Source organism: Antechinus flavipes, chromosome 2 (assembly GCF_016432865.1).
Source record: "Antechinus flavipes isolate AdamAnt ecotype Samford, QLD, Australia chromosome 2, AdamAnt_v2, whole genome shotgun sequence".
In the NCBI taxonomy this organism is placed as follows: Eukaryota; Metazoa; Chordata; class Mammalia; order Dasyuromorphia; family Dasyuridae; genus Antechinus; species Antechinus flavipes.
In genome coordinates, this window is record NC_067399.1 from 53,438,752 (window position 1) to 53,465,150 (window position 26,399).

General features: G+C 39.2%; 1 protein-coding gene across 1 annotated transcript in view; it reads right to left on the reverse strand.

The window, feature by feature from the left end:
* JPH3 (junctophilin 3) overlaps positions 1–26,399 on the reverse strand; it is a 192,118-nt gene that overhangs the window by 114,900 nt on the left and 50,819 nt on the right. The window contains exon 2 of the mRNA XM_051974805.1: positions 24,898–25,675. Coding sequence (XP_051830765.1) covers positions 24,898–25,675 — 778 coding nt within the window. The remainder of the gene's footprint in view (positions 1–24,897; positions 25,676–26,399) is intronic.

The following is a 26,399-nucleotide window of genomic DNA, read 5'->3' on the forward strand; positions in this document are numbered from 1 at the left end:
TAGAAACATGGGGAATCTTAATGAAAAATCTCTGCTTTTATCACCCCGAGAGTCCACCATTATCTGGATCTCAATGGTATATCTCTGTATTCTAGAAGATCCAGCTATTCCTTAAAGATAGCAAAGGCAGATGTGCTAGTGAGAACAAGAAACAGGCTTGTGATCAATCAAGTGGTCATATCCAGTCATATAGGACAGTGATCTAGCTCTGGGAGCTCCGAGTCTGCTACACACTTCCTGTGAGGTCTTGGGCAAACTATTTCCCCTCTCTTAGTGAATCAGTTTCCTCATCTGTAAAATCAGTGGTAGACTACAGATTTAAAACTGAAAGGGACCTCAGATGTCATCTAGCCCCATTGCTTCAATTTACAGATCAGGAAACTGAGGTCCAGAAGATTGATTTGCCCCAGATCACGTGGGGGAAACTGATGGAGCAAAGGTTTGAAGTCTGGTTCTCTGAATATAGCAACAGCGATCTCTTGACATCACCATATATTCTCTGAGGTCTCTTCCAACTTAGATATATTCTGCTCCTATACCATTTCTCTCCTATGGGGCTCATTCTCTCTTCCTCTCCCTGGTTTCCTTCTCTTTTGTCTTTTCAGCCTCGAGTGTGCAGCACAGGGACCATATCCATTCCTCCACCCTGGGCAGCACTTTACAGAGATCAGGTAATAGGACCAACCACCACTTTATTATTATTGGTCAGCCATAGCACCTCTCTCTTGAGCACCATCATTCTGGATTTCAAGAAAGCAGTATGGGGAATATAAAGAATGTCATTTCCACCAGTGTGCTATAGAGTACAGAAGAAAATGATTAATGTTGTCAGACCCAGTATAACCTCAGCTCCTATTTGTCCACAGTAATTGCTCTGCTCTCAGAAGAGCCCCAAGACACACAGAACAGCACTGAGCTAGTAATTCCACCAATGAGCTAATCCACCTGGATACAGCAAGGCTCCCATTTACAATGAAGGCCCCCAAGGCAGTGGGAAGGGAAAAAAAATCTTTTAAAGCTAAGAGTCAAGATCTGTACTCTTCCTTCTAATCTTTATGTCCCTCAGTCAAACAAGGATTTCTTAAGCATCCACTAAAGTGATTGGTTGTTGTTCAGTCACACCTGATTCCATTTGGGGTTTCTTGTCAGAGAGATTAGAGTGGTTTGCCATTTCCTTCTCCAGCTCATTTGATAGATGAGAAAACTGATGCAAACAGGGTGAAATGACTTGTCCAGGGTTACATGAATAATAAGTGTCTGAGGTCAAATTTGAACCAAGGAAGATGAGTCTTTCTGATTCTGGGCCCAATCTTCTATCTACTGCCCCACTTAGCTCTCAACGAAGGGATATGCAACACTGTGATACAGAAATATTGAACAAGATCCTTTCTTTCAAGTAATTTATCATGTAGTTGGAGAAATCACATAATAGCTCAGCTGGCTCTAAGTCTCCAGATCACCTCACAATCCTTCCCATCCTGGAAATGCCTTCACCCCAGGTTCTCTTTTGATTGGTGGGTCCCTGGCTCAGAGATGGTTCTTACTGCTTTACTGCTCACCCTCTAGACCAGTGGTTCTCAAAGTATGGTCTAGAGAATCCTGGGGATCTCTGAAACCCTTTTGAAGGGTCTACAAATTCAAAATAGTTTTTATTTCCAATATGGTAAATGTCTATAAATATAACCTAGATAAACAAAAACGCTTTGGAGAGATCCTCAATAATTTTTAATAGGATAAAGATACTGAAAACAAAAGTTTGAGAACCACTGGTCTAATCTGTTCCATTTCCACCCCAGCATCCTTGCTCCAGCTCAGTCTTCCCCTCCTCTCCTTCCAGTTCTTTTCTAGTGTCATCTTCCTCATTAGAACATAAGCTCCTTAAGGACAAAGAGTGTTTCCCCCCAGCTTTGTATTTGGGTCCCGGCATTGAGTAGAGTACCTAACTCTACAATTCATAAACAAATAATCTTTCACTTATGGTGGAAAATGCTCTGGACTTGGTCAGAAACCTGGGTTGGTATATCTATTTTGACACAATTAGCTCTTTTGAAAGTAGACTAGAGTTGTTATGAGGAAAGTACTCTATAAGTATTAGCTTTTATTATTCTGATTCAATTTCTCTATCCCTTTATCCCTTACACATAAACCCACATGTTTATAGCCATTATCAGGAAATTCAAGATAGATTTAATGAGGAGATGTGTAAAGGTGGATTTGCATGTCCTGGGAATTAAGAGTGGAAAGAGATCGAGAAGTCAATGAACATTTCACAGGGTTTTGGGCTAGACCATGAAGGACAGCTAGTAGGATCTGAACTGGTGGAGGATGAGGAGGAGATATTTCAAGTGAAGAGAATGGAAGGATCCTTTCGGCGAAAAAGTCTGAATAAGCAGCGATCTAGGAGGAGACCGGCTTGATAGAGACAGCCTGTTGGGGAAAGGGGAGTAATGAGGTTCACTAAGGTTCCTGGGCAGCTAGGTGGCACCATAGTGGATAGAGCATAGAGCAGGACTCATGAACATCTTGAGTTCAAATCCACTTACTAGCCATATGACCCTGGGCAAGTCACTTCCTCCTGTTTGCCTCAGTTTCTTCACCTGTCAAATGGGCAGGAGAAGGAAAAGGATATTTGCCAAAAAAATAAAATTCCAAATGGGTCACATAGACATAACTGAAATGACTGTACAACAAAGATAAGGTACAGCCAGGTTATTGAGGACATTGAAAGTTAGATAGAGATTGAAATTCAGGCATCAGGCAATATGAAGCTATGGTGTAGATTTCTTACAAGAATACAAAAAAAATTAAGGTGGGAGAGGACTTACAAGAGAGAGAGGGAGGTGAGTGAGCTCCAGGACTGAGGTCAGCTGCAGGGTACTCCTTTCTATCCTGCTTTCAAGTTTACAAAGTACTTTCATCATGAAACTTTAGAGAGAGTTCGGAGCTGCTACATTATTATCACCATTTTAGAGATAAGAAAACTGAAACTCAGAATAGTGATTTCCCCTGTGTCATTTGAACTCGGGTCTTCTGACTCTGTATTTAGTGTTCTTTCTGCTAATCCATGTTGTTTCTCTCCACTTTTTGGTTGAGGAAACAGAGCTCTGAGGAGATGACAGAGTGAGAGCTATAATGGGTCTATCTACTTTATAAATATCCACTTTATAAATTAAGAAAATGAAGAACAGAGAGGTTAAGTTATTTGTTTAATGCCACACAGGTTGTAAGCAGCAAAAATAGCAAACGCAGGGACCTCTGATGCCAAATTTGTGTAGACTACTGTACCATACTCATTTGACAGATGTAGAAACTGAGGTCCAAAGAAGTTATATTTTTCCCCCCAAATCATACAAAAACTGAGCTGAAACTAAAACTCAGGTTCCCTGACTCCTGATCTATAATTCTGTCCATGACATCAAAGTCCAAATCTCAGCTCGAGGATCAATGAGCTGTGAGGAAAAGTGCCATCAATCACTCAGGGGGACAGAGGTCCACTTAGGCGGTGGCAGCCTGGGGTTTGAATCTGCCAAAACAAAAACATCTCCTGAAGAACCGTTCTTAGCCCTGGAGAGAAGCAACGGGCAGTATGTGTGTCTCTGTGTGTGTGTAATGGCTTCCAGAATGAAGTAATGGCAGAAGCAGTAATGCTCTGTTGCTCGCGTTCATTTTACCAGCTTCTATGCAACCACATTTTTCAGGTCAGAGAAAAGTGTATTAAGCCATAGCTGGACTTAACTGGTACAGTCCAAAGAGCTGCCAGGACTCCCCAGAATATCGCCCGCTGCCCATATGCCTGCCACTAGAATATTATCCTCTGGTTATCATACAGGATTTTCTAATTAGAAGAGATGATTATTAAAATGTAAAACTCCTAGCCTTCATAGCTAGTATTCTCCTTCCTGGAAGTAAAGAGAGCCCTGGGCTTACAGGGAGAAGACACATATCCAGACACAGACACTTAACAGTGACCTTGGCCCATGGGTCATAATACAAAGGGCCCTTATCAGGACTGGCTTCTGTTCTAATAGGAACTGACATCTTCCCTCTAATTGTTCATATCTTCATATGTAAAATGGAGATAATAGCAAACATTTACATGGCACTTGAAAATTTTACAAAGTTGCTTAACATGTTTGATCCTCATAACAACCCTATGAAGTAAAATTATGGTATAGTGAAGTAATATTATCTCCATTTTATAAATGAAGAAACTAAGGCAGAGAGAATTTGAATAATCCAGGATCATACTGCTAGAGAATGTCAAGATTTGAACTTGTCTTCCTGGTAGCTAGGTAGCTCAGTGGGCAGAGTGTTAGGCACTGAGTTAGGAAGACCTGAGTTCAAATCTGGATTCGGATGCTTATTAGCTCTGTGACCTTGAGCAAGCTACTTAACCCTGTGTGCCTTAATCCACTAAAGAAATATCTCATATACAATATGGTCAGGAAGGGTAGGACATTACTGAACAACAGTTCTCCAAGTTCAACAACTATCCACTGAGCTGCCTTAATTATACACATACACACATGTACACATATACATACATATATGTATGTATACTATATATACACATAGATATGTGTGTATATAATATATACATATATTACACATCCATATCACATGTTAATTCATAAAGTTTGGGGGTTTTGTTTGGGGTTTGTTTTAATTTTTGAATAGTTATATGATTTTGATCATTCAGGGCATTCCCCAGTGATAAAACTGTCTTTATTAACTCAACTATCCCTTAATTCAGTCTTGGAAAATAGCCCAAGGCAGCTTGGATGGTGAAAAGAACATAGATGGTGAAGCAACCTGGAGATTTAGGTTATAATTTATAATAATAACAATTAGTATTTATATAGCATTTTAAGGTTTATAAAATACTTTATAAATATTATTGACCCATCCTCATAACATCCCTGGGAGGTGTTGCTATTATTATCTCTCCCCCATTTTACAGATTAAAAAAAAATCATGCAGATCAAAAGTAAGTGATGGCATGTGAGCATAATTGATTACAACTCTACATAAGAAATGACGAATCTGAAGAAATCAGAAAAGCATGGGAAAACATGTATGAACTGATACAGAATGAGGAAAACAATATATTCATTGACTATAATAATGTAAACAGAAAGAATCACAATAAAAAGAAATTGGATACTATGTAATTATAATGATGCAGCTTGGACTAGGAGAAGTCAAATCATTTTTAAATGATTTATTTATTAAATTTATTTATTTAACATTTATTAAACACCTACTATGTGCTAAGAGAAAGAAAGACAAAAAACGAATGGAAAATGCTCCTGTAACCTTGTATATAAATAAGGATGAGGAACTATGGGTATGGACCACTGCATATCTCACCAGACATACTTAATATGTCATTTGGTTTTACCAAATTACTTTTTTCCTTTTTTTATTATTTGTGACAAAGATTGGCTTATTAGATAATGACAAGGAGAGGGACTATTCAGGAACGAAAATGATACAGGAGAAAATGATATCAATAAAAACATTTTTAAATTGACTCTGAGTTTGTTTGAAGCAGGATCTTGCCTAGCAGCAGGGGGCTGGATTAAGTGACTTCTCTGAGTCACTTCCAGGCCCCATGACTTTCTAAGCAGGTGTCTCCTGAACATGCATCTGAGCCCAGGGCTGCCTCTCAAGAGCTCTTGTCATTCAAAGAATTTTTCCCAAGCAAGAGGCAGAAAAGCTGCTAGTAGGATGAGTCAGAGGCACCCCGTGTTACCCAGTCTGACAAGTGGCCCGTTTTGATATAAGGGCAAGAGAGAAGCGGGCGCAGATCCTAATCACAGAAGACAGCCTGTATCTCCTGACCCTGTCAGCAAGAGCAAGACCACACAGGGGGAAGGAAAAGAGACAGCAGAGGTATGGGAAGGAAGACTCGAGTCCGGAGACTGTCCAGCAGCCTGGAGGCTTCTCCCCATGAGGAAAAGTGACAGCAGAGAAAGTTCAAGACAGACCTTCAATTAAGAGCTGCCTTGCCTCCTCCCAGGAGGCTCCACAGCCTCCCTCAAAGCGTGGGGCTGAACCGGGGTGAGAGACACTGGGAGAAAAACTTCCTCTCTGTCCACTTCCCCTTTTACCAGCCCATCTCTCTCCAAACCCCCATTCCTTGGACCTGAACTGGCTGATTTCCCAGGAATCCCTCCCCGAAGTCAGCCCCTCCTATTTTGTTTATTCTCCTGTTGTGAGTTCAGAGCCAGAACAGATGGCTGAGGCTCCCACAAAGAGGCCTTTTTCATCAAGCAGCCCACAAGGCAGGAAGCCACAATAACACCCTGGGTGCAAGAGAGTCTGTCTTCCCAAGAGCTGAACATACAGCCACATCCACAGAGCCTTATAGCATGGCCTCAAGATGGCGGTAAGCCAAGGTTGGCATCCTGGTGCAGTAGAGAGGGGCAGTCCAGCACTCACTGGACTGGCATTCTGAGAAACTCAGTTTCTTCATCTATAAGATTAGGATGACATTATCTATAGCTATAGAAAGCGACAAAGCTCAGATGTGATGACCAGTCAATCAAAATGTATTTATTGTCTGCTATATCACCTGGAGGTGATAGGTGTAGGTGACACTGATATGGATACAGAGTACTTCCCAAACCTTTTTTCAATTATTTTTTCCATTTTCAAGCATTTTCCCCTTCCCTGTTTCCCTTCACACTAGAGGAAAACAAGATAAAACAAAAATATTTATAACAATAAGAAGAATCAAACAAAACAAATTCCCACATTGGACATGGCCACAAACGTGAGTCTCAGGGTGCATCATCTCTGTTAGTGGGTGGATCATCTATTTCATCACCAATCCTCCAAGATCATGGTGCACCATTATCTTATGCCTTCATAAAAGCCCTAGATAAATGTCAGCTATTACAAGGGATAAGAAGAGGGGAATTCATTCATCTAAAGAGCACTCAGATGAGGAAGAGGGCAGCTAGGGAGCAACAGAGTACACAGAGCGCCAGGTCTGGAGACAGGAAGACTCATCTTCATGAGTTCAAATTTTACCTCAGACACTTATTAACTGTGTGACACTATTTCACCTTGTTTGTCTCAGTTTCCTCATCTTTTCAAATGAGCTGGAGAATAAAATGGGAAACCACTCCAGCATTCTTGCCAAGGGTCACAAAGAGACAGACACAACTGAAAATGACTGAACAGCAAACAAGGAACCTCATTAGGTCAGGATTTTCCCTATAATTTACAGTCTTAGAGTTGCCCAGAAGAATGACTTGGCCAGTCATACAGCACAGGCAGGATTTGAATCCAGATCTTCTTGATTCAGAGGCCAGTTAATTATTCACTAGCCCACAATGCCTCTCACCTATTATTTTATTGATGCCATTTTTTAGAATGCCCAATGAAAACACAAGCCCAGTCCTAAGTCCTATTGTCCTTTTATAGTTATGAGAAAAGTACAGTGGAAAGTGGGGAATGCCATATACTCAACCAAGGTATCTCAGCAGATGAGGTTCTTGAACCCAGAAAGACAAAAGTCAGTAACAAAGCTCCAACAATCCTACTTAAGATTTGCTCTTCTCAATTTGTTACTGAACCTCCCCTCCCCCAAAAATGCCTTACCAAGGCTAGCTGCCCCACAGAGAAACCTTAGGCAGATTCCCCAAAAGGCAAGTCCAGGCTTTTCAGCTGCCCGAGCCAGGATAGAGCAAAACCAAGCAAGACAGTCGCCTGCGGCTTTAAGACCCAGCACACTACAGGTCAATAATTTGTAGCAAGAATAATCCACCCAAAGAAGAACATTGGGTCTTCAGTAAATAAAAGGTAAAGTTGCTTCCAAAAACAGAGTACGGCCTTTTGGAAATACTGGAGGGAAATAAGCAGAAGCCTTCCCTCCTTGGGAAGCAGGGCTCAGTGGGGACCTCCGAGTCCTTCCATACCCTAGATCTTTTCCAAATAGGCTTGATTCTGAGGTTGCATGGACTTATTTGAGGGTGAGGGCAGCTAGGTGGTGCTATATTGCGCATAACTCTGGGTGGAGAACCATGACTCATCTTCCCGAGTTCAAATCTGGTCTCAGACACTTTCTAGCTGTATGAGCCTGAACAAGTCACTTAACCCTGTGTGCCTCAGTTTCTCATCGGTAAAATGAGTTGGAGGAAGAACTGGCAAACTAATCCAGTATCTCTGCCGAGAAAACCCCAAATGGGGTCACAGTCAGGCACGAGTGAAATTCAACAAACCTTTTCAGCTTTTTGGGAGACTTAATGTGTGACTTGGTTAAGTTTCTCTAAATCTCAGTTTTTCCACCTCTAAAATGAAGGCGTTAAGACAGGATGATCTCAGATCTAAATCTCCTAAACCCACCCTACCCCAAACACCAGTATTCCTCTCATTTATAAGAAGTTTACTACTACTACTAAGAGTAATATCCATATAGTGCTTTAAGATTTAGTTGCAAAGCATTTTACAAATGTTATCTCATTTTATTTTTATAAGAACTAATGAGGTAAGTACCATTATTATTCTATTTTACTGGTGAGGAAACTGAGGTAGGCAGAGGGAAGTTAAATGACTTGATTGGGATTATACAATTAGTAGATTTTTGAATTCAGCTTTGAATTTCTGACTCAGAGTCCAGGCCTGTACCACCTGATTGTATCTATACCTAAAAATTATATCTCGTCCAATTCTAAATCTCATGATTGCCTTCGCCAAGGAAAAATGGTATTCACATTATGCCAAGTATCCACTAAATTCTTCTAGGATAAATATGAAAATGTAGTCCAAGGCAGAGGTTAGCAATTTCTAACATATATTCTAAAGATGGCATGAGAGACAAATTTCTTTTCTTTAATTTTTTCATCAATTAATTATTATTTTCTTTTAATCCCTTTAGCAATTAATATTTTCTCTTCTTCACACTCCCAACATAAGTTGAGAAAAGAAAGGTAAAAACAAAATTTTGTAACAGATAGACAGAAGCACACACACACAAAAAGATTCCCATGTTGTCCATGTACATTCCTCAGTTTGTACCCTGAACTTCAGGGCACTTTTTCAAAGGCACACAGGATGGCCAATCAATCCATCAATAAGTATTTATTAAGTACCTACTATGTGTTGTCATGCACTGTACCAGACACTGGGGATTGAAGTACAAAAAAAGCCCACTGGATAGGATGGGGTTGATAATTCCCTTAACCATGGGTTTACACAAAAGATGGTTCTTTAATACAATAAAGTGAGCCCTGCTAGAAAAGAATGTCCCACTCCTGACTTTTTCTCAGATTCAAGCCCACCTTTTTCTTTTATTAATTCTAAGTTTTTTCTTTTTATTTGTTTATAGTATAGTTCTTCTTCTTATTATCAAAGCTTTTTATTTTCAAAACATATGCATGGATAATTTGTCAACATTGATCATTGCAAAACCTTGTGTTCCAAATTTTCCCCTCCTCCCACCCCTTCCCCTAGATGGCAAGTAATCCAATATATGTTATACACATTGAAATATATGTGAAATCCAATTTATGTAAACATACTTGTACAATTATCTTGCTGCACAAGAAAGATCAGATCAAAAAGGAAAGAAAATGAATAAGAAAACAAAATGCAAACAAACAACAAAGAGAATGTTATGTTACTCAGTCCCCACGGTCCTCTCTCTGGGATGACTCTCTTCATCACGAGAACATTAAAACTGGCCTCAATCATCTCATTGCTGAAAAGAGCCACGTCCATCTGAATTGATTGTCATATAATCTTGTTGTTGCCGTGTACAATGATCTGGTTTTGCTCATTTCACTCACCATCAGTTCGTGTAAGTCTCTCCAGGCCTTTCTGAAATCATCCTGCTGGTCATTTCTTATAGAACAATAATATTCCATAACATTCACATACCATAACTTATTCAGCCACTCTCAAGCTGATGTGCCCCCTCAGTTTCCAGTTTCTTGCCACTACAAAAAGGGCTGCCACAAACATTTTTGCACATGCAAACTCACCTTTTTCAAATACTAAATTGGGTGGAGATCTTTGGGGAAAGTCACTATGGCCAAGACTACAGATCTGTACCCCTTCCTCCATACACATACCTCTAATTAAGATTTCAGTATTAATTAAGCTCCTACTGTGTGCCAGGCATAATTCTTCCAATTTCATCCTGGTCCCTTCCCTGATGAATTATTATGTCTTCTAGGCTCTTTTCAGCCTTCTGGGAAATATCCTGTGTGGCTATTGAGCAAGATTTAACTAGGGGTGGAGTCCATCTCAACAGTACATTTGCAGCTTACACAATTCCCTTTGTTTCTATGACTGCCCTGCTTGGCTGTGAGCCCACGAATGTAAGCAGAAACATTCATTCTGATTCGATTCTGTCCCTATTAATGAACCTCAGTCCTAAATACCGTTTGTCCTTTATTTAGAGAACAGTTCATGAACTATATTTCCCTTTCCTTGGGAGAGAGAGGTGGGGTTCCTGGATATGGAATGCTGAATCATCAGACACAGTTGTAATGTCAATATTGTTTCTTATTTTTCTTTTTCCTCAGGTAAGATTGGGGAGGAGGGGCAGGTTATTATTGGGAAATACTGTGGTGTGAAATACAAAAGACAGCAAACTTTGAAAACAAAGCAAAACTAAAATAATCCCAAACTCAAAATAAGAAGGAGGCAACAAGTCAGTCATGGAGTCAGATGAATCTGAATTCAAATTCAGGCTCTAATACACCTACTGACTGTGAGCGTCTAAGCAAGGAATTTAATCCCTTAATTTTCTGGAAAAGGAAATGGCAAATCACTCCAGCATCTTTGACCCAGAGTGGTTAAGGGACTTGTCTAAGATCACACAGGAAATAAATATCACAGTGGAGATTTGAACTAAGCACCCCTGGCTTCACAACCAAGATGATTTCCATCACCCCATGCCATGGAACTCAAGGCTCCCAGGACTGTAGCACAATTTTGCCATTGGCCTTTTAAATGAGGGGCATAAATTCAACAATTTAGAGATGAACAGGATGGGGAGGAAGAAGGGATATGTACCTTACAGGATGTTTGGTCCAGAGGTGGCAATGATGCAGTAGCCTACAACACTCCTGGGTGCTGTCTAAATCAGATTCAAATGTAATTGGGAAATATTTAATAAAATGCCAATAACATTAATATGTGGTTTTCTAAGTTAATTAGAACTTAATTAGAACTCTAAATCAATATGTCATAAAGGGATACTCATATATAGTTTAGTAGTTCCTATTTGGAATTAAATTTGACACCTCTGCTCTCATATAATCTCTTTATTTTGTAGTTAAGGAAACCAAGGCCCAGGGAAGTTAAGTATCCAAGGTCACATTGATAATATGTAGCACATCTAGGATTTGAATATATACTCTGTGCCTTCATTCACATCTTTTCTTCTGTCATCATTCCTGACTTGCTGCTTTGGCTTGAAGGATTTATTATGAATTTTAAAAAATGTTTAAATTTCACCTGATTCATTTATATTATCATAATTGTAATTATATGGTATTTATCATAATCAATTATTATTGTAAAATATTAGGTATTATTATGAAATCAACTATGGACAAAAGAAAAGGCCCAGAATTCTTCAGCTAACCTCTCTGCTTTGTTAGCAGTCCCTTCAGCTACACGGGTCATCCACCACCACAACAGTGAAATACGTGGGGTTATAAAAATGGCCAGCAAGGTTCAGTCACATTTCAAACCTGGGGAACCTCAAGTCTTCTCAAAGAAGAGTTCAGGTTTTATTTCTGGAGTGAATTTTGAAACCAGCCATCAGTCTATCAGCATTGCTACTGTGAATGATTAGATTTTTTTTTTTTTAATATCAAGCTCATTAAGAAAACAGAGAAGAAATCTCACCATTGTACTCTTGGATTTATAAGGTGTTTCAGCAGGTCAACTCAGGCTCCTATTTGGTGCAATCCCCTTCTGTCTTTCTTCTTGATCCCTAAGACAGCTTTAATTTAGTGGATTACCTCAGAGATTTCTCAAATCTGTCTGGTCTGCTGCAATAATCTCCTTTTTAGTCTCCCAGAATCTATTCTGTCCCCTTTCCAACATATTGGTATTACTAGACCCATTTTTAAGAACCTTCAGAAGCTCCCTATTACTTCTAAAACAAAATACCAACTCCTTTGGCATTTAGATCCCTCTACAATCTGGGCCCAGCTCATCTCTACAGACAAATCATAGATTACTCCTCCTCCCTCACCCCACCCTATGTACGGTACATTATAAGCAAATTGCCTTGCTTGCTGTTTCCCATAAACAATATGCCTTTCTTCCCACTCCATCCCCCACTCCCAGTTGTTAGTACCCTGCCCCAATCTGCTTTCTATTTATTTTGAATACACAGGACATTTTCAAAAGTTTTAGTGTCGTTTCAAGCTATTAAAATTTATAAATGGAAATGTATTTATTTCTCTACCATCTTCTTCCAAAAGCTGGTAGGAGAAAAGTGCTGCTATGTGATCACTATATATCCCCAGTAGAATATAAGCTCCTTGAGAGCACAGATATCTCAATTTTACATTTGTATTCCACAGTCCCTGACAATCAATCAATCATGAATATTGATGAAGAATTTACTTTGTGTCAGACATTGTACCAAATGCTAGGGATATAATTAAAATAGCCAAAATGGTTCCTATATTCAAGGAACTTTATCCTAATAGAAGAGATAATATGCAAATAAATCAGCAAATATAAGATAAACACAGAGCAGAAAGAAGGCAGGCTTTGATAGTTCATCTTAGTAGGTGCTTAATAAATGTTTGTTGATAAATTCATTATTAATGGATCTATTACTAGAAGAATGAGGCACTATGGCACCCAAAGACAGAAGAAAGAACAAATGCAGAAGAAAGAACCTTCAGTGCAGGGAGGTTCCCCAAGAGCTGTACCTAATCAGGAAAGGAGAAACAAGCGAACCAAATGATGACTAAGTGACCTAACATTTTGTTGTGTTCAGTTATTTTTTAATCATGTTTGAATCTCCATGACCTCATTTGGAGTTTTCTTGGCAAAGACAGTGTAGTGGTATGCCCTTTCCTTCTTCATTTGGCATATGAGGAGATGCAGACAAACAGGGCTAAGTGACTTGTCTAGGTTCATACAGCCAGGAATTATCAGAGTTTGGAATCATGTCTTCCTAACTCCAGAACTGGCAACTCCAACCACTGCACCATTTAGCTGCTTCGTCCTATATTGAAAGGAATTAAATAACGTAAAGGTGACTAGTATATTTTAGATGACACTGGCCTGTTTGTAGTGGGAAGGGGTGGGGTAGAATGATGGGATACATCATTTAGTCCTAGATCTTTCCATCCTTTCCTTGCGCCCCAACTATGGTAAGTAAGGGTATTCATAGGTCTCTAGGTTTATCTAGGACTGTGGCTTGTGCTAGTCTAGAACTCACCCAGTACTAACTAGAATTAGTTATTTTTATGAATTTTCTTATTTGTTTCTCACAGCAACACTGAGTGATAGGTGCCATTATGATTTCTATTTTACAGGTGAGGAAATTGAGGCAAATGACTTGCTCAAGAACACACAACCAAGAAATGTCTGGGACTGGACTTGAACTCAGATCTTCCCGACTCTATGCCCAGGGCTCTATCCACTGCACTACCAGCTGAGGGATAAAAGTTGTCACCAGATCCAATCTAGAATTCTGACTCTAAATGGTATTAGCTGTGCTTTTCCCCAACCCTACATTACCTGAAAAAGATGCCCAGCATGGGTATCACATTGCAATAGCTGTATACCTCTATATAAATATATCTCATATCCAAAAGGGAAAAAAAGTTTTAAGGATCATAATATATGTAATAACTATAACAATTCAAATAAAAATGCTAAAAGGCCTCTAAACTCATGTTAAGAATAATGACCAATTTTGATGCCAGAGAATAAATCATGAAATATTTCTCCCTCCTCTGTCAGGAGGATAGAAGAGAATGGGTAACTTATCTAAGAGTTGGGAAGATCTGGGGAAAGTCTCACTTTGGTTAGTTATATTAATATGTCCCTGAGCCAATCACTTAATCTTTCACTGTCTTGGGAAATTCTATAGTAGGTAAGTTACCAAGAAGGTACCAATTTGCATTGGTAGAGTTTCCTCATATGGGAGTTCCCTGTATCAAATGAAAGCACTGGTCCAGTCCAGTCCCTATCTCTTCTGTCTTTTACAACTGAAAGTAATGTATCTGGAATAAAAAGCAAAATATGAACTGGGAAAATATCTTTGGATTAAGCATTTTCTAATAATGCTCTGACACACAAGTAAATCAAGGAATTCAAAAAGATTTATAAAAGCAAGAGCCATCTTCCAAAAGGACATAGAGGCTGTTTTTGAAGGAAGAAATAAAAATGATTACTTTGAGAATAAGAACTGTGCTTTAGCCTTTCTTTGTGTCCCCAGCATTTAGTACAGTACAGGGCACATAGTAGGTGTTCAGTAAATGTTTATTGACTGACCTTCAGACTGCCAAATAACTAATGAAAAAGTGTTCAAAATATTCAGTAATCAGGGAAATGCAAATTATGACAATCCTCAAACCTACACACATTGAATCAGCAAAGATAATAAAAGATGATAAAATTTAGAGCTTCCATGCCAATCAAAAACTAACACATGATAATCTTCTGCTTGATTCAAATTTTTAGAAAAGCAATATAGAATTATATGATGAAAATTATAAACACATCCATGCCCTTTAATCCTGTGAATCCCTCAAGATATGGATTTGTTGTTCAGTTGTTTCAGTCATGTCCAACTCTTAGTAACCCAATTTGGGGTTTTCTTAGAAAAGACAGTTTGCCATTTCCTTTTCCAGCTCAGTTTACAGATGAGGAAACTGAGGAAAACATGATTAAGTGACCTGCCCAGGGTCACATAGGTAGTAAGTGTCTGAGGCTAGATTTTAACTCAGGTCTTCCGGATTCCAGGACCAATGCTCTATCCACTGCATTACCCAGCTGCCTCCAGGAGGTGGATATTTTAAGCATATTAGCAATGAGGGAAAAAATTTGCAAAAGAAGTATTAGTATTAGCCCCAAGAGAAAAACTTGGAAACAAACAAAATGCTCAATGATTAGAAATAAAATTATGACATAAATGTAATGCAATAATTATCATTGCTCGATAAAGGTCAAGTATGAAGAATTTTTAAAATGATAATGACGATAAAATAATGATTTGTAAACTAATTAAATAAGAGATGCGTCATACAAAATAAGTAGATGGATGACATGTGATCTATATCTTTAGAAAAAATACACTTAGGTTTATATCTGCATCTTCATCACCTAGTACAGTGCCTAGTACATAACAGATGCGTAATAAAAATTCTTATTGATTGGTGAAATCACAAATCCATCAAAATAGCTTTAAATATATACAAGTCCCCCATGGATAAATGAGTTATGTTCTCAAAGTCCATTTGTAAGACTTGCAAAGACATTTCCATATAGAAATGACATTATATATGGATGGGTTCCTAGGCTACCCTGAAAACAGAATATTTAACTCACAATGTTACTGAACTATATTGATGAACACAACTGAATTCTAACGAACCCCAAAGTAAGAAAATACAAGGAGCATTTGATCCCCTTTCTCAACAGTAAGGAGCAATCCTATGAAAAAGTTAGTCAATTCCAAAAGACTCATGATAGAAAACGTTTTCCATATCCAGAGAAAGAACTATGGCATCTGGATGCAAATCAAAGCATATTTTCACTTTTTTTCTTTCTCATGATTTTTCCCTTTTTTCTGAATCTTCTTTCACAACACGACTTATGTGGAAATATATTTAATATGATTATATATGTATAACCTATGGCAGAAAGAATGCCATGAGAAAGAAGTATGGCAAGTAATCTAATTGCCATCTTGGATTGTATGACATGAGGGAGAAGAGGGAAAATTGGAAATCAAAACATTTTAATAAGTGAATGTTGAAAACTAATTGAAAAAAAGTACTATTAAGTGGGGGGGGAGGTCAGTCAATAGTTATTTTCTTATGTTTTCACTGCACACCAGGAATTGTTCTAAATGCTGGAGATCCAAAGAAAGAGGCAAAAGTGTCCCTACTTCAAGGAGCCCACGTTCCAATGAGGAGATTACATGCAAACAACTATGTACATAAAGAACATATATGTATATGTATATACATGTATAGACACACAGTGTATATAAATTTGTATATGTATATATATACAATGTATATGTGTATAAAAGTATAAATGTATATATATGTATACATATGTATACATATGCGCAAACACTGTAAATCAAAGGCAATCCCAATGGGAAGGCTCTATCAATGGGAAAGACAAAGAAAGATATCCTGCACAAAGTAGGATTTGAGTTGAGTCTTAAAGAAAGACAGGAGTCAGAGGTACAGAAAGGGAACATCCCAGTTATGGGGGAAAGCCAGTGGAAAGGCATGGAGTTGAGAAATGGGAGCATCAAGTATGAGGAATAACAGGAAGGTCAGTGTCACTGAATCACTGCGAATATATAGAGGAGAGTAACATGTAAGAAGACTGAATAGACAGGAATTGGCCAAGTTCTTTAAGTGAAAAATGGGATTTTCTTTTGATCCTTGAGGTCATAGGGGGCTACTAAAGTTTATAATGGGGGATGAGGGGAGATGACAGGATGAGATCTGCTTTTTAGGAAGAATATTTTGGCAGTTAAGTGAAGATTATCCTGGAATATGAAGAGATTGTAGAAGGCAGACAAATGCAGGCTTTTGCAATAGAATAGATATGAAGTGATGAGGGTCTGCATCAGGATGGTGGCTCTAGCAGTGAAGAGAATGGGACCTATACAAGAGATATCATGAGAACACTAAGATTTTACAAAGACTGGATATGTGGGATGAAGGAGAGTGGGCAGTCAAGGATGACTTGGGAAGATAGTGGTGTTGGGACGAAGAAAGAATCTGGAGGAAAGATAACGAGTTGTTTTGGACATACTGACTTTGAGATGTCTGAAGACATCCAGTTTCAGATGTCTGAGAAGCAATTGGTAATGTGAGCCTGAGGATCAGTAGAGAGATTAAGAACTGCTTCATAATATAAGCAAAACTGAAGAATTATCTACTTTGAGATGAGAATTGATTCATGGGAGATGATAAAATTTTGAACTCAGTGAAATTTGCCATTGGCTCCCCCTCATCTCCTTTTCTGCACTTTGCCCCATGTCTTGGTGCCCCTTGGGTCTCCATGATTCAGAGTCTTTAAATTTCATCCAGGTAATCATTTATAGGTGTGGATTGTTTTCAAGTTAGAGACTACTTAGATATAAAAGAGAGAGAAGAGGACAAATGAACAGATAAGTGACAGATGGACATATAGATTTGATTTTGTTCTGTATTCTATATCCATAGTAAGAGATATGAAAAAAAAGCCATAGCCATGTAAAAGAGCAAATCCAAGTGTTATACTGAGAAGAGAACTCTAACACAGTGGTAGAAGATTTCAAAGAGAATATGAACAAGGGCCACACAAAACAAGGAGGTACACCACTGAAGGGAGTGCTCACACTGACAAGACCATAGATCCAGTGAAAAAAGGAAATATCTACAAGATATGAATATATTTGGGAAGCTAGGTGACAAAATAGATAAAGTGCTGAACCTGGAGTCAGGAATATCTGAGTTTAAATCTGGTTTTACTCATACTAGCGATATAACTCTGATCAAATAATTTACCTGTTGCCTGCCTCAGTTTCCTCATCTGTAAAATGATAATAATAGTTGTACCTACTTCACAAAGTTGGTAGAATGATCAGATGAGAATATTAAGGCAAATTTTAAAAACTTATACCGTAATTACTATCTACTTGAACACCTAAATGAATCTCACTGATCTCATTGCTATAAGTGTTCCCTCTAACAATACAATCACACTCATCCATGACTATCTAGGCTATATGACTTTTGTCCTCAAATCCATAAATTCACTATAGCAGGGTCACCGGACTGGCTTGACATTCCGGACATCAGTCCACCCATAGGTCATTTCTCCCTCTCACCAGGTGATCAGTTCATCTTTTTCACTCTGATATTTTTTTTTTGATAAATGTCTTCTACTCTACTTTCATTTCATAATTCTTTGTGATGCATTGTTTCTGTCTGCTCACACACACTCCCTGAGATTCTCTGCTGCCTTATAGTTGTTATCCACCTTGCCCAATGTCTATCTACATATCAATCAATTAACCCATTTATCAACAAGGACTCATCAGAAACCTATGATAAACCCAACCCCCTACTGAGTGCTGAGGACATGACAAAAAACTCCCTTGCTCCCAAGTGTTTATAATCTAATTGGAGAGATAATATGTACATATATGAATATATACAAATAGATTTAAAATACACAAATATAAGTATAATCATGAAATAAGTATCAGGCAATTTGCAGAGGTGATACTAATAAGCAATTTCTGGGCTGAATTTCAGTGGAAGCCAGGGATTCTAATAGGCAAAAGTGAAGAGAGGAGTAGATTCTGTAGATAAGGAAATATATACTAAAACAGCCTTCTGTTATTAAAAGCTTAAAATTACACTATAACTTTTGGGATATTGTGTATGTACATACAAGTACATATATGTAAACATGAATGCATGTGTCACATATTGCAATACATATTTATACACCTGAGAAAGCATGGCAGAGTGGATAGAGAGATTGGCTTTGAAGCCAAAGAAGAGCTGGGTTTAAGTTTTCCTCTCTGCCACATACTGGCTTTGTGAACCTGGGCAAATTACTTAAATCCCCAGTTCTCTAGGAAATTTTCTAACACTGTAAGCTGCAGAAAGTTCTGAACCTACTCAGGAAGAGAAAATTTCCTCATGCAAGAAGTTTCCTGTACCACTGAAATCCTAGGATCCATTCTTATTCATTCTTATTATAGCTTATTATTCTAATTTTATCGTATGCCCCATAGCATATCATCAGTACCTAAAGAGAATCTAAAAAAAATCTATGATGTATCTATAATGTTTCCATCACCACCACATCCTCTCATTACTCTGGTTTGCATTAGTGGCATTTGGTTTCTGCAAAATAAAGTTGGAAAAAATGTATTCAAGTTTCTGAAATATTTTGAAGATATGCTTAAATTTACCACCATTATACAAAGACAAATGGGGAAACCCAGAATATTCTGCTATATCCACAACATCATCATGAAGTGTCCAATAAGGAGCCAGCCAGTGACTTAACTATCCAGACCTAGCTTAATTAAGTGACTAAATAGCCCTCCATGCTTTGTGTCATAACCTATGTGGCAGGCACAACGCTAAGTACTGGGATCCAAAAAGAGTTGAAAGATATGCTCTGCCCTAAAGAAACTTACAGTCCAAAGGGAACAACAAGCAAACAAATATGTACAAAAAAGCTACATACAGGAAAAATCAGAAATAATTAAAAGACATAAGGCACTAGAATTAAGAAGAGTTGGGAAAGGCTTCCTACAGAAGTTGCAATTTTAGTTGGGACTTAAAGGAAGCCAGGGAAATCAGGAAGCAGAAATGAGAAAGGAGAACATTCCTGATATTAGCAACAAACTGAAAAAAAAAAGTCAGTAGCCAAGAAATGTAGTGACTTGTTTGTGGAGCAGCAAACAGACCAATGCTACTGAATCAAAGTGGGGTGAGATAGAGAAAAACTAGAAAGCTGGGGGAAGCAGATAAGTCATGAAGAGCTTTCAATATCAAACAGAGAGCTGCTTATGGAGGTGTTAAGGAGCCACTGGAATTTATTGAGTAAGAAGGTAACATAATTGGACCTGGGCTTTAGGAAAATCGCTTTAGTGGTGAAATGGAGGGTGGATTGTAGTGGGGAAAGACTTGAGGCAGGCAGACCCACCAACAGTGATTTCAATAATACAGGTGTGAGGTGACAAGGGTCTGCACTGGGGGATGGCAGTGTCAGAAGACAGAAGGGGACACAATTGAAAGATATTGCAAAAGTAAAATCAACAGGTCTTGACAATCCAGAATAACTCTTGTTATTGTGATTCTGAAGAACTGGGAAGATGAATGGTCTGTACAGGACCAAGGAAGATGAAAGGAGGAGAGGGTTTGGGGGAAAGATGATATATTCTAGTTTGGACACATCTGTAACTTTGGAGAATATGTAGAGCTCTGCAGAGAACATGTCCTAGAAAATCCTATGTATTTGTGTCTTTGGCCTGGCCTGCTTGGTCTGAAGAATAGAATGATAGTTAGCAAATCTCTTCCCTTCCCTGGGTCACAAACTATTCATGTGGAAGCAGAGAGTATTGGAAATGAAGATATCTCAAGTCCTTTCAAACTTAAAAAAAAAATCTATGTTCTAAAAGTTCTTTCTCTAAATCCAGTGATTCTAAGTTCCTTAAAGTTTACAAATTAGTTGACAACTTTAGCTTACTGGATCTTCACAACAACCCTTCCCACATTTTACAGATGGGGAAACATAGGCTGAGAAAAAACCAGTCTGGAGTCACAGAGGAAGTAAGTGTCTGAGGCAGAATCTGAATCTGTCTCTGAGGTCCTGCAGGGGTGTTTATGTTCCTTGAAGGGGCCACCCCTTTGTGCCCAATATAAATGTGAGGTAGGCTCCCAATATGTTGAGACCTTTTTTGAAAAGAGAAGGCATTAAATTATCATCATCTCCTAGCAGATTCAGGCCTCCAGAGAGGTAAGCCAGGGGCTGGAGCACAGATGTTATACAAAGGGCTCTAGCATCGCACTGGGTGGCACTCCTTAGGAGCCCCCTCTGGGAGTAATGAATGGGCTTCTCCCTGAGGCTGATGAATATCCTCAGATGACTTCTGGGAAATGATTGCCTTTTCCTTTCTGGGTCATAGTCTGCTCATGTGGAAAAGGAATCAATGGTCCTTTCCAAAGTAAAAATCTCTGTTCTAAGAGTCCTCCTAGCTTTGAACACTATGATCCTAAATCCTCTTATTTCCTCAGAGAAGCAAGACTCAATAATGGCGAGAAAAATCACTGACTGAGCAAGAAACAACCTCAATCCAGGAATTACTCCGGTCATGCATCCTCCAAATGGAAGCCATCAAAGATGGGGAACTCACATGCTCTTCAGCATCTCATTCCTTGGTTGGACAGCTCTCCCTATTGGGAAGTGTTCTCTATATTAGCTAAAGTCTGTTCCTCTACAACTTCCTGATATCCAGTTGTTCCCAGTCTTGCTCTTTGGGACCAACAAAGCTAATAGAAATCTCCCTTACAACATCCTTTAAAATATAATCTAGCAGGGCAGCTAGATGGTGCAGTGGATAGAAAGCTGGCTCTAGAGTCAGGAGGACCTGAGTTCAAATTTAGCCTCAAACACTTAACACTTAGTAGCCATGTGATGCTGAGCAAATCACTTAACTTCAATTGCCCCTCAAAAAAAAAAATACACTAGCTCTCACAACTCCTCTGAACTTCAAGCTAAACACTTTTTTTAGTTTTTTATTTTTATTTTTAAGACATATTGCTTTCTGAATTGTGTTAGGAGAGAAAAATCAGAACAAAAGGGAAAACCATGATAAAGGAACAAAAAAACAGAAAAAAGAAGTGAACACAGCATGTACTTATTTACATTCAATCTCCATAGTTCTTTTTCTGAATGCAACTGGCATTTTCTATCCAGTCTATGGGGGTTGCCTTTGAGAGCTAAACACTTCTAATTGTCAACCAGTAACCCTACAGGACTTTCAAACTCAACTTATCCAAGGGAAATCTATCATTCTCTTTCTCCCCAAGCATCTTCCTCTTCCGAACTTCCCTATTATTATTGAGAGCACTACCATCTTCCCAGTCATGCATTAAAACTTCAGCTCCTCATTCTCACTCATCTCACACATCTACTCTATTGTAAAATCTTCTTCATTCTTACTTTCAAGATCTCTCTTGTTTATTTCTCTTTTTCTTGATATAACTGATACCATAATTCTGACCTTTGCCATTGCATTAGTGGACTATTGCTATAGTCATTTAACTAGGGTCATTGCCTCAAGCTCTCTCCCATCTAATCCATCCTCTACTCAGCTGACAAAGTGATTTTTCTAAATCAAAAATTTGACCACATCAGTATCCTCATCCCAGCTCCCCACCCTCACCCACAACACACTCAATAAACTTCAGTCACTGCAAGAGCAAACATAAAATACTGTTTGTTTTTTTTTAAACTTCACAATCTAGCCCCTTCCTACCTTTTAGAATCTTTTTGTGCTTTTCTCCCATCTACTAGTGTAGCTAGATAGAACAGCAAACAGAATGGCAGGCCTGGAGTTAGGAAAACTCATCTTTCTGAGTTCAAATATAACTTTAGATACTTCATAGGGCAATTCACTTCACCCTGTTTGTCTTAATTTCTTCATCTGTAAAATGAGATAGAGGAAGAAATGGCAAACCATTCTTGTACCACTACCAAGAAAATCCCAGGTGGAATCACAAAGAGTCAGACATGATTTAAAAAATAATTGAATAATAAAAGACAACTTATCTATTAACATGACTATCCAGGACACTCCATTTCCATCATACCTCACTCCCCAGCATAGAATGTTCCCTCTCCATTATCTCTAATTCCTAGCTTCCCTAACTTTTTTCAAGATGCAAATCAAATCTTCCCATTGTGGAGGAAGCCATTTCTTCTCCTTCTCCTCTAGATGCTAGTTCCCTCTCTTCTAAGACTGCCTTGTATATACCTAGTTGTTTTCATGTTTTCTTCCAACAATAACAGCATTTGTGAGTATTGGGTTTTTTTCTTAAGATTTGCAAAGCACTAAACATGTTATCTCCTTCAAGAGCCCAATAAAGTAGGTGCTACCTTACCAGAAACACAATGATCTCCATCATTACGGAGAGATTCATTTTATTCATTAAAGACTTGACTGGTCGTGAAGGGAAGGGCTATAGTGGAAGGGTTAATGACTCTGGTGAGATAGGGATGGAACAAATCTGGTCAGGCTTAGAAGTAAAGGTGTATCCTTCAGGCTTCTACTTTACATTGGAGGTAGTTTTACTACAGACATAAATGGAGGTACAATAGAGTCTCATCATATCTACATTTAATTTCCAGGAATTCACTCACCATGTCGGATTTAAGCTCAATAAATTCAACTATGGATTGAGCAAAAGAAGGAAGAGAGGAAAAGAGCAATCTATATAGTACAGTTATTGTATTCAATGCCCCCAATAAGGTGAGATGAAAATAAGACTATAAAATCACATGTTATTTGTGAAATCCTTTCAAGGTATATTTTCTCCCCTAATTATCAGTTTCTCTGCCAGCTAAGTCTTTATCTATTTTTGTTTTCTTCTAAATTCTGATCTCCACCTCAATTCTAATCAACAGCTTTTTTGGATATTATTAAAAATAAAATTTATACCCAATTGTTTTCATAGTTTTCATGTTTTCATATCATTTCCCTTCTCCATCCTGATTTTGAAGGTTTTCTTTTAGAGACCTTAACCCCTTTCTATATACAGCTGATGAAAGGCATTGTAGTATCCTTTATGATCTGTTTCACCTTTCCCTCTGATTTTATGACCTAATCTCATACTCTTTACTATCTGGAAGTTTTATTTTTTTTGGCCATCAATATATCACATAGAAACATTAACTAAATCCTCAACCCCTCCTATGTGGGTGATGAATACTACAAATATCTTTTTTAAATAAAATGATTTCTTCCAATTACATGTAAAAACAATTTTAACATCCTCTATATAAATTTCTGAGTTCCAAATTCTCTCCCTCTCTCTTCCTATCCCACCTTGAGAAGGCAAGAAATTTGATATAGATTTATATATTGCAGTCGTGCAAAATATATTTCCATTTGAGCCATGTTGTGAAAGAAAACACAGATCAAGACGACTTTAATTTTATAGGGAGCCTTCTTGACTTCCAAATCTCCCCCTTCCCAGCCTTCCCACATAGGCTGCCACAATAAACTTCGGTAGGAAAAATCCACTATCTACAAACCAAAGTCCAGATTCCTTTATGGGTCTTTCAAGACCCTCCACAATCTGCTCCCACTTCACCTACTCAACCTCCCATTACCCTGCTTCATAGCACACAGTCTCCTCCTGCAGACCAGTCAGCCTCCTCACTGTTCCTACATACTTTGTTCCCAACTCCCTGTCTTTGCCTCACACTGCTCCCCATCCTAGAGTCCCCATCTCTTTACCCACATACCAATCTTATTCATCTTTCTCATATAGGTTACTTTCCCATTAGAATGGAAGCTCTTCTAGGGCAAGGACTGCCTTTTGTCGTTGTATCCTCAGTGCTTAGTACAGTGCCTGGTGCATAGAAAGTCTTTAATGAATGCTTCCCAATTGACAAGTCCTACCTGAGATCTCCCAAGAGTCTTTGACAAATCTAGCTGGTCCACAGTGATCATTTCCTTCTCTGAACTCTGAGAACACCTCTCCCTTAGACTCCATACTTGCTTAATTGGATTGGAACCTTGTTTCCAAGGATGACTTTTCTTTGTTTTATTTTGTTTCCCTCTGAAACCTTATCCTCTGCATTGCATGTTCTGCTAATAACCATTGTTTGGCTCATTTTTCAAGTATCAAGATTCAACCAAAACCACAAAATCTTAACGAGGAGATATCCCTGCTCAGGCAGCCAGTGTCCACTTACCCTCGATGAGAAAAGAAAGGTCCAGGGATACTCCTCTTGTTCTGGACATACTGCTGTTCACAATTTCAGGAACCCCAAGAACAGGGTATCCCCCTGGGCTACCCCGGGCCAGGCATTAACCATGCTGGGTGACCCAAGCCTTGGAATCTCTGTATTCATCATCCACCATGCCTCACTTCCCACCTGCGCCCCAGCCCCAAATGGCCAAACCACACTTACCTGGAAGCCGCGATCTCCGCTTTCTGCTTGGCGATGGTGGCTGCTCGTTCGGCTGCCTCGACAGCTCGGTCCACCTTCTCCCGGATCTTGCTGGCCCTCAGTGGAATCAGATTCTTTCGCTTTCCGCTCACCAGAATGTTCTGCTTATATTTCCCTTCCTCCTTCGTGCCATCCGGGAAAGTCATGCACCCATAGCCATGACGTTTGTTATTGGCCCATTCCCCCTCGTACTTGAGTCCGTCCGAGCGCTGGCTCAGCCCAAAGCCAGACCGTTTGTCGTTCTTCCATTCGCCCACATAGGTCTCAGTGGTAGTAGCGTCAATGTCGTCCTCGATGACGGACAGCTCCGCCTCCCCCTCACCCAGGCTGATGGTGGAGTTGATGTCACTGGCAGTGGAGCTGACCGTACTCATTCCAGCCTCGCTGCGGAAGGAACTCTGCTTGCTCCTCTGGCTGGCCAGGCTGCTCTTGGATTCCGACTTCCGCAGCTTCAAGCCACTCAGGAGGGACCGCCGGAAAAGCCCCTTTTTCTTGCTTTTGAGGATCTCGGCATCACTATGAGCCACGAGGACGAAGCCCCCCCGGGACACCGCAGGGCTGCCGGCCACAGCAGGTGAGGCGTCTGGATGCAGTGCTGTGCCATTGGTGTGCTCACTCCTCAGCGAGTTGATGGATGTCCTCAGGGGTGACCTGATGACCGCAGCCATGCCGTACGGGACGCTCTGCCGGACGCCATAGCCTTGGCGCATTCCACCAACCCATTGACCCTGGTAAGTCCCTGGAAAAGACAGAAGACAAATGAGTGAGCTGTTCTTTCAGCCATACATATAAGTTATGACAGGAGAAAATCCTCCACAACAAGGAGACCAACTTTTGGAAAAAAGAAGAATGGCAGCCATTCTGGAGAGCGATTTGGAACTATGATCAAAAAGTTATCAAACTGTAATCCTTTGATCGGCAGTGTTTCTACTGGGCTTATACCCCAAAGAAATACTAAATACATTTCTTATGTATTTAGAAATGAAATTTCTAAATTTTATTTAGAAAGAAATACATTTCTTTCTAAAGGGAGCTGTATGTGCACAAATGTTTGTGGCAGCCCTCTTTGTAGTGGCCAGAAACTGAAAACTGAGTGGGTGCCCATCAGTTGGAGAATGAATGAATAAATTGTGGTATATGAATGTTATGGAATATTATTGTTTGGTAAGAAATGACCAGCAGGATGATTTCAGAAAGGCCTGGAGAAACTTACATGAACTGATGCTGAGTGAAACGAGCAGGGCCAGGAGATCATTATATACTTCAGTAACAAAACTATATGATGATCAATTCTGATGGTGATCTCCAGCAATGAGATGAACCAAATCAGCTCCAATAGAACAGTAATGAATTGAACAAGCTATACCCAGCAAAAGAATTCTGGGAGATGACTATGAACCACTATATAAAATTCCCAATCCTTCTATTTTTGTCCACCTGCATTTTTTATTTCCTTCACAGAC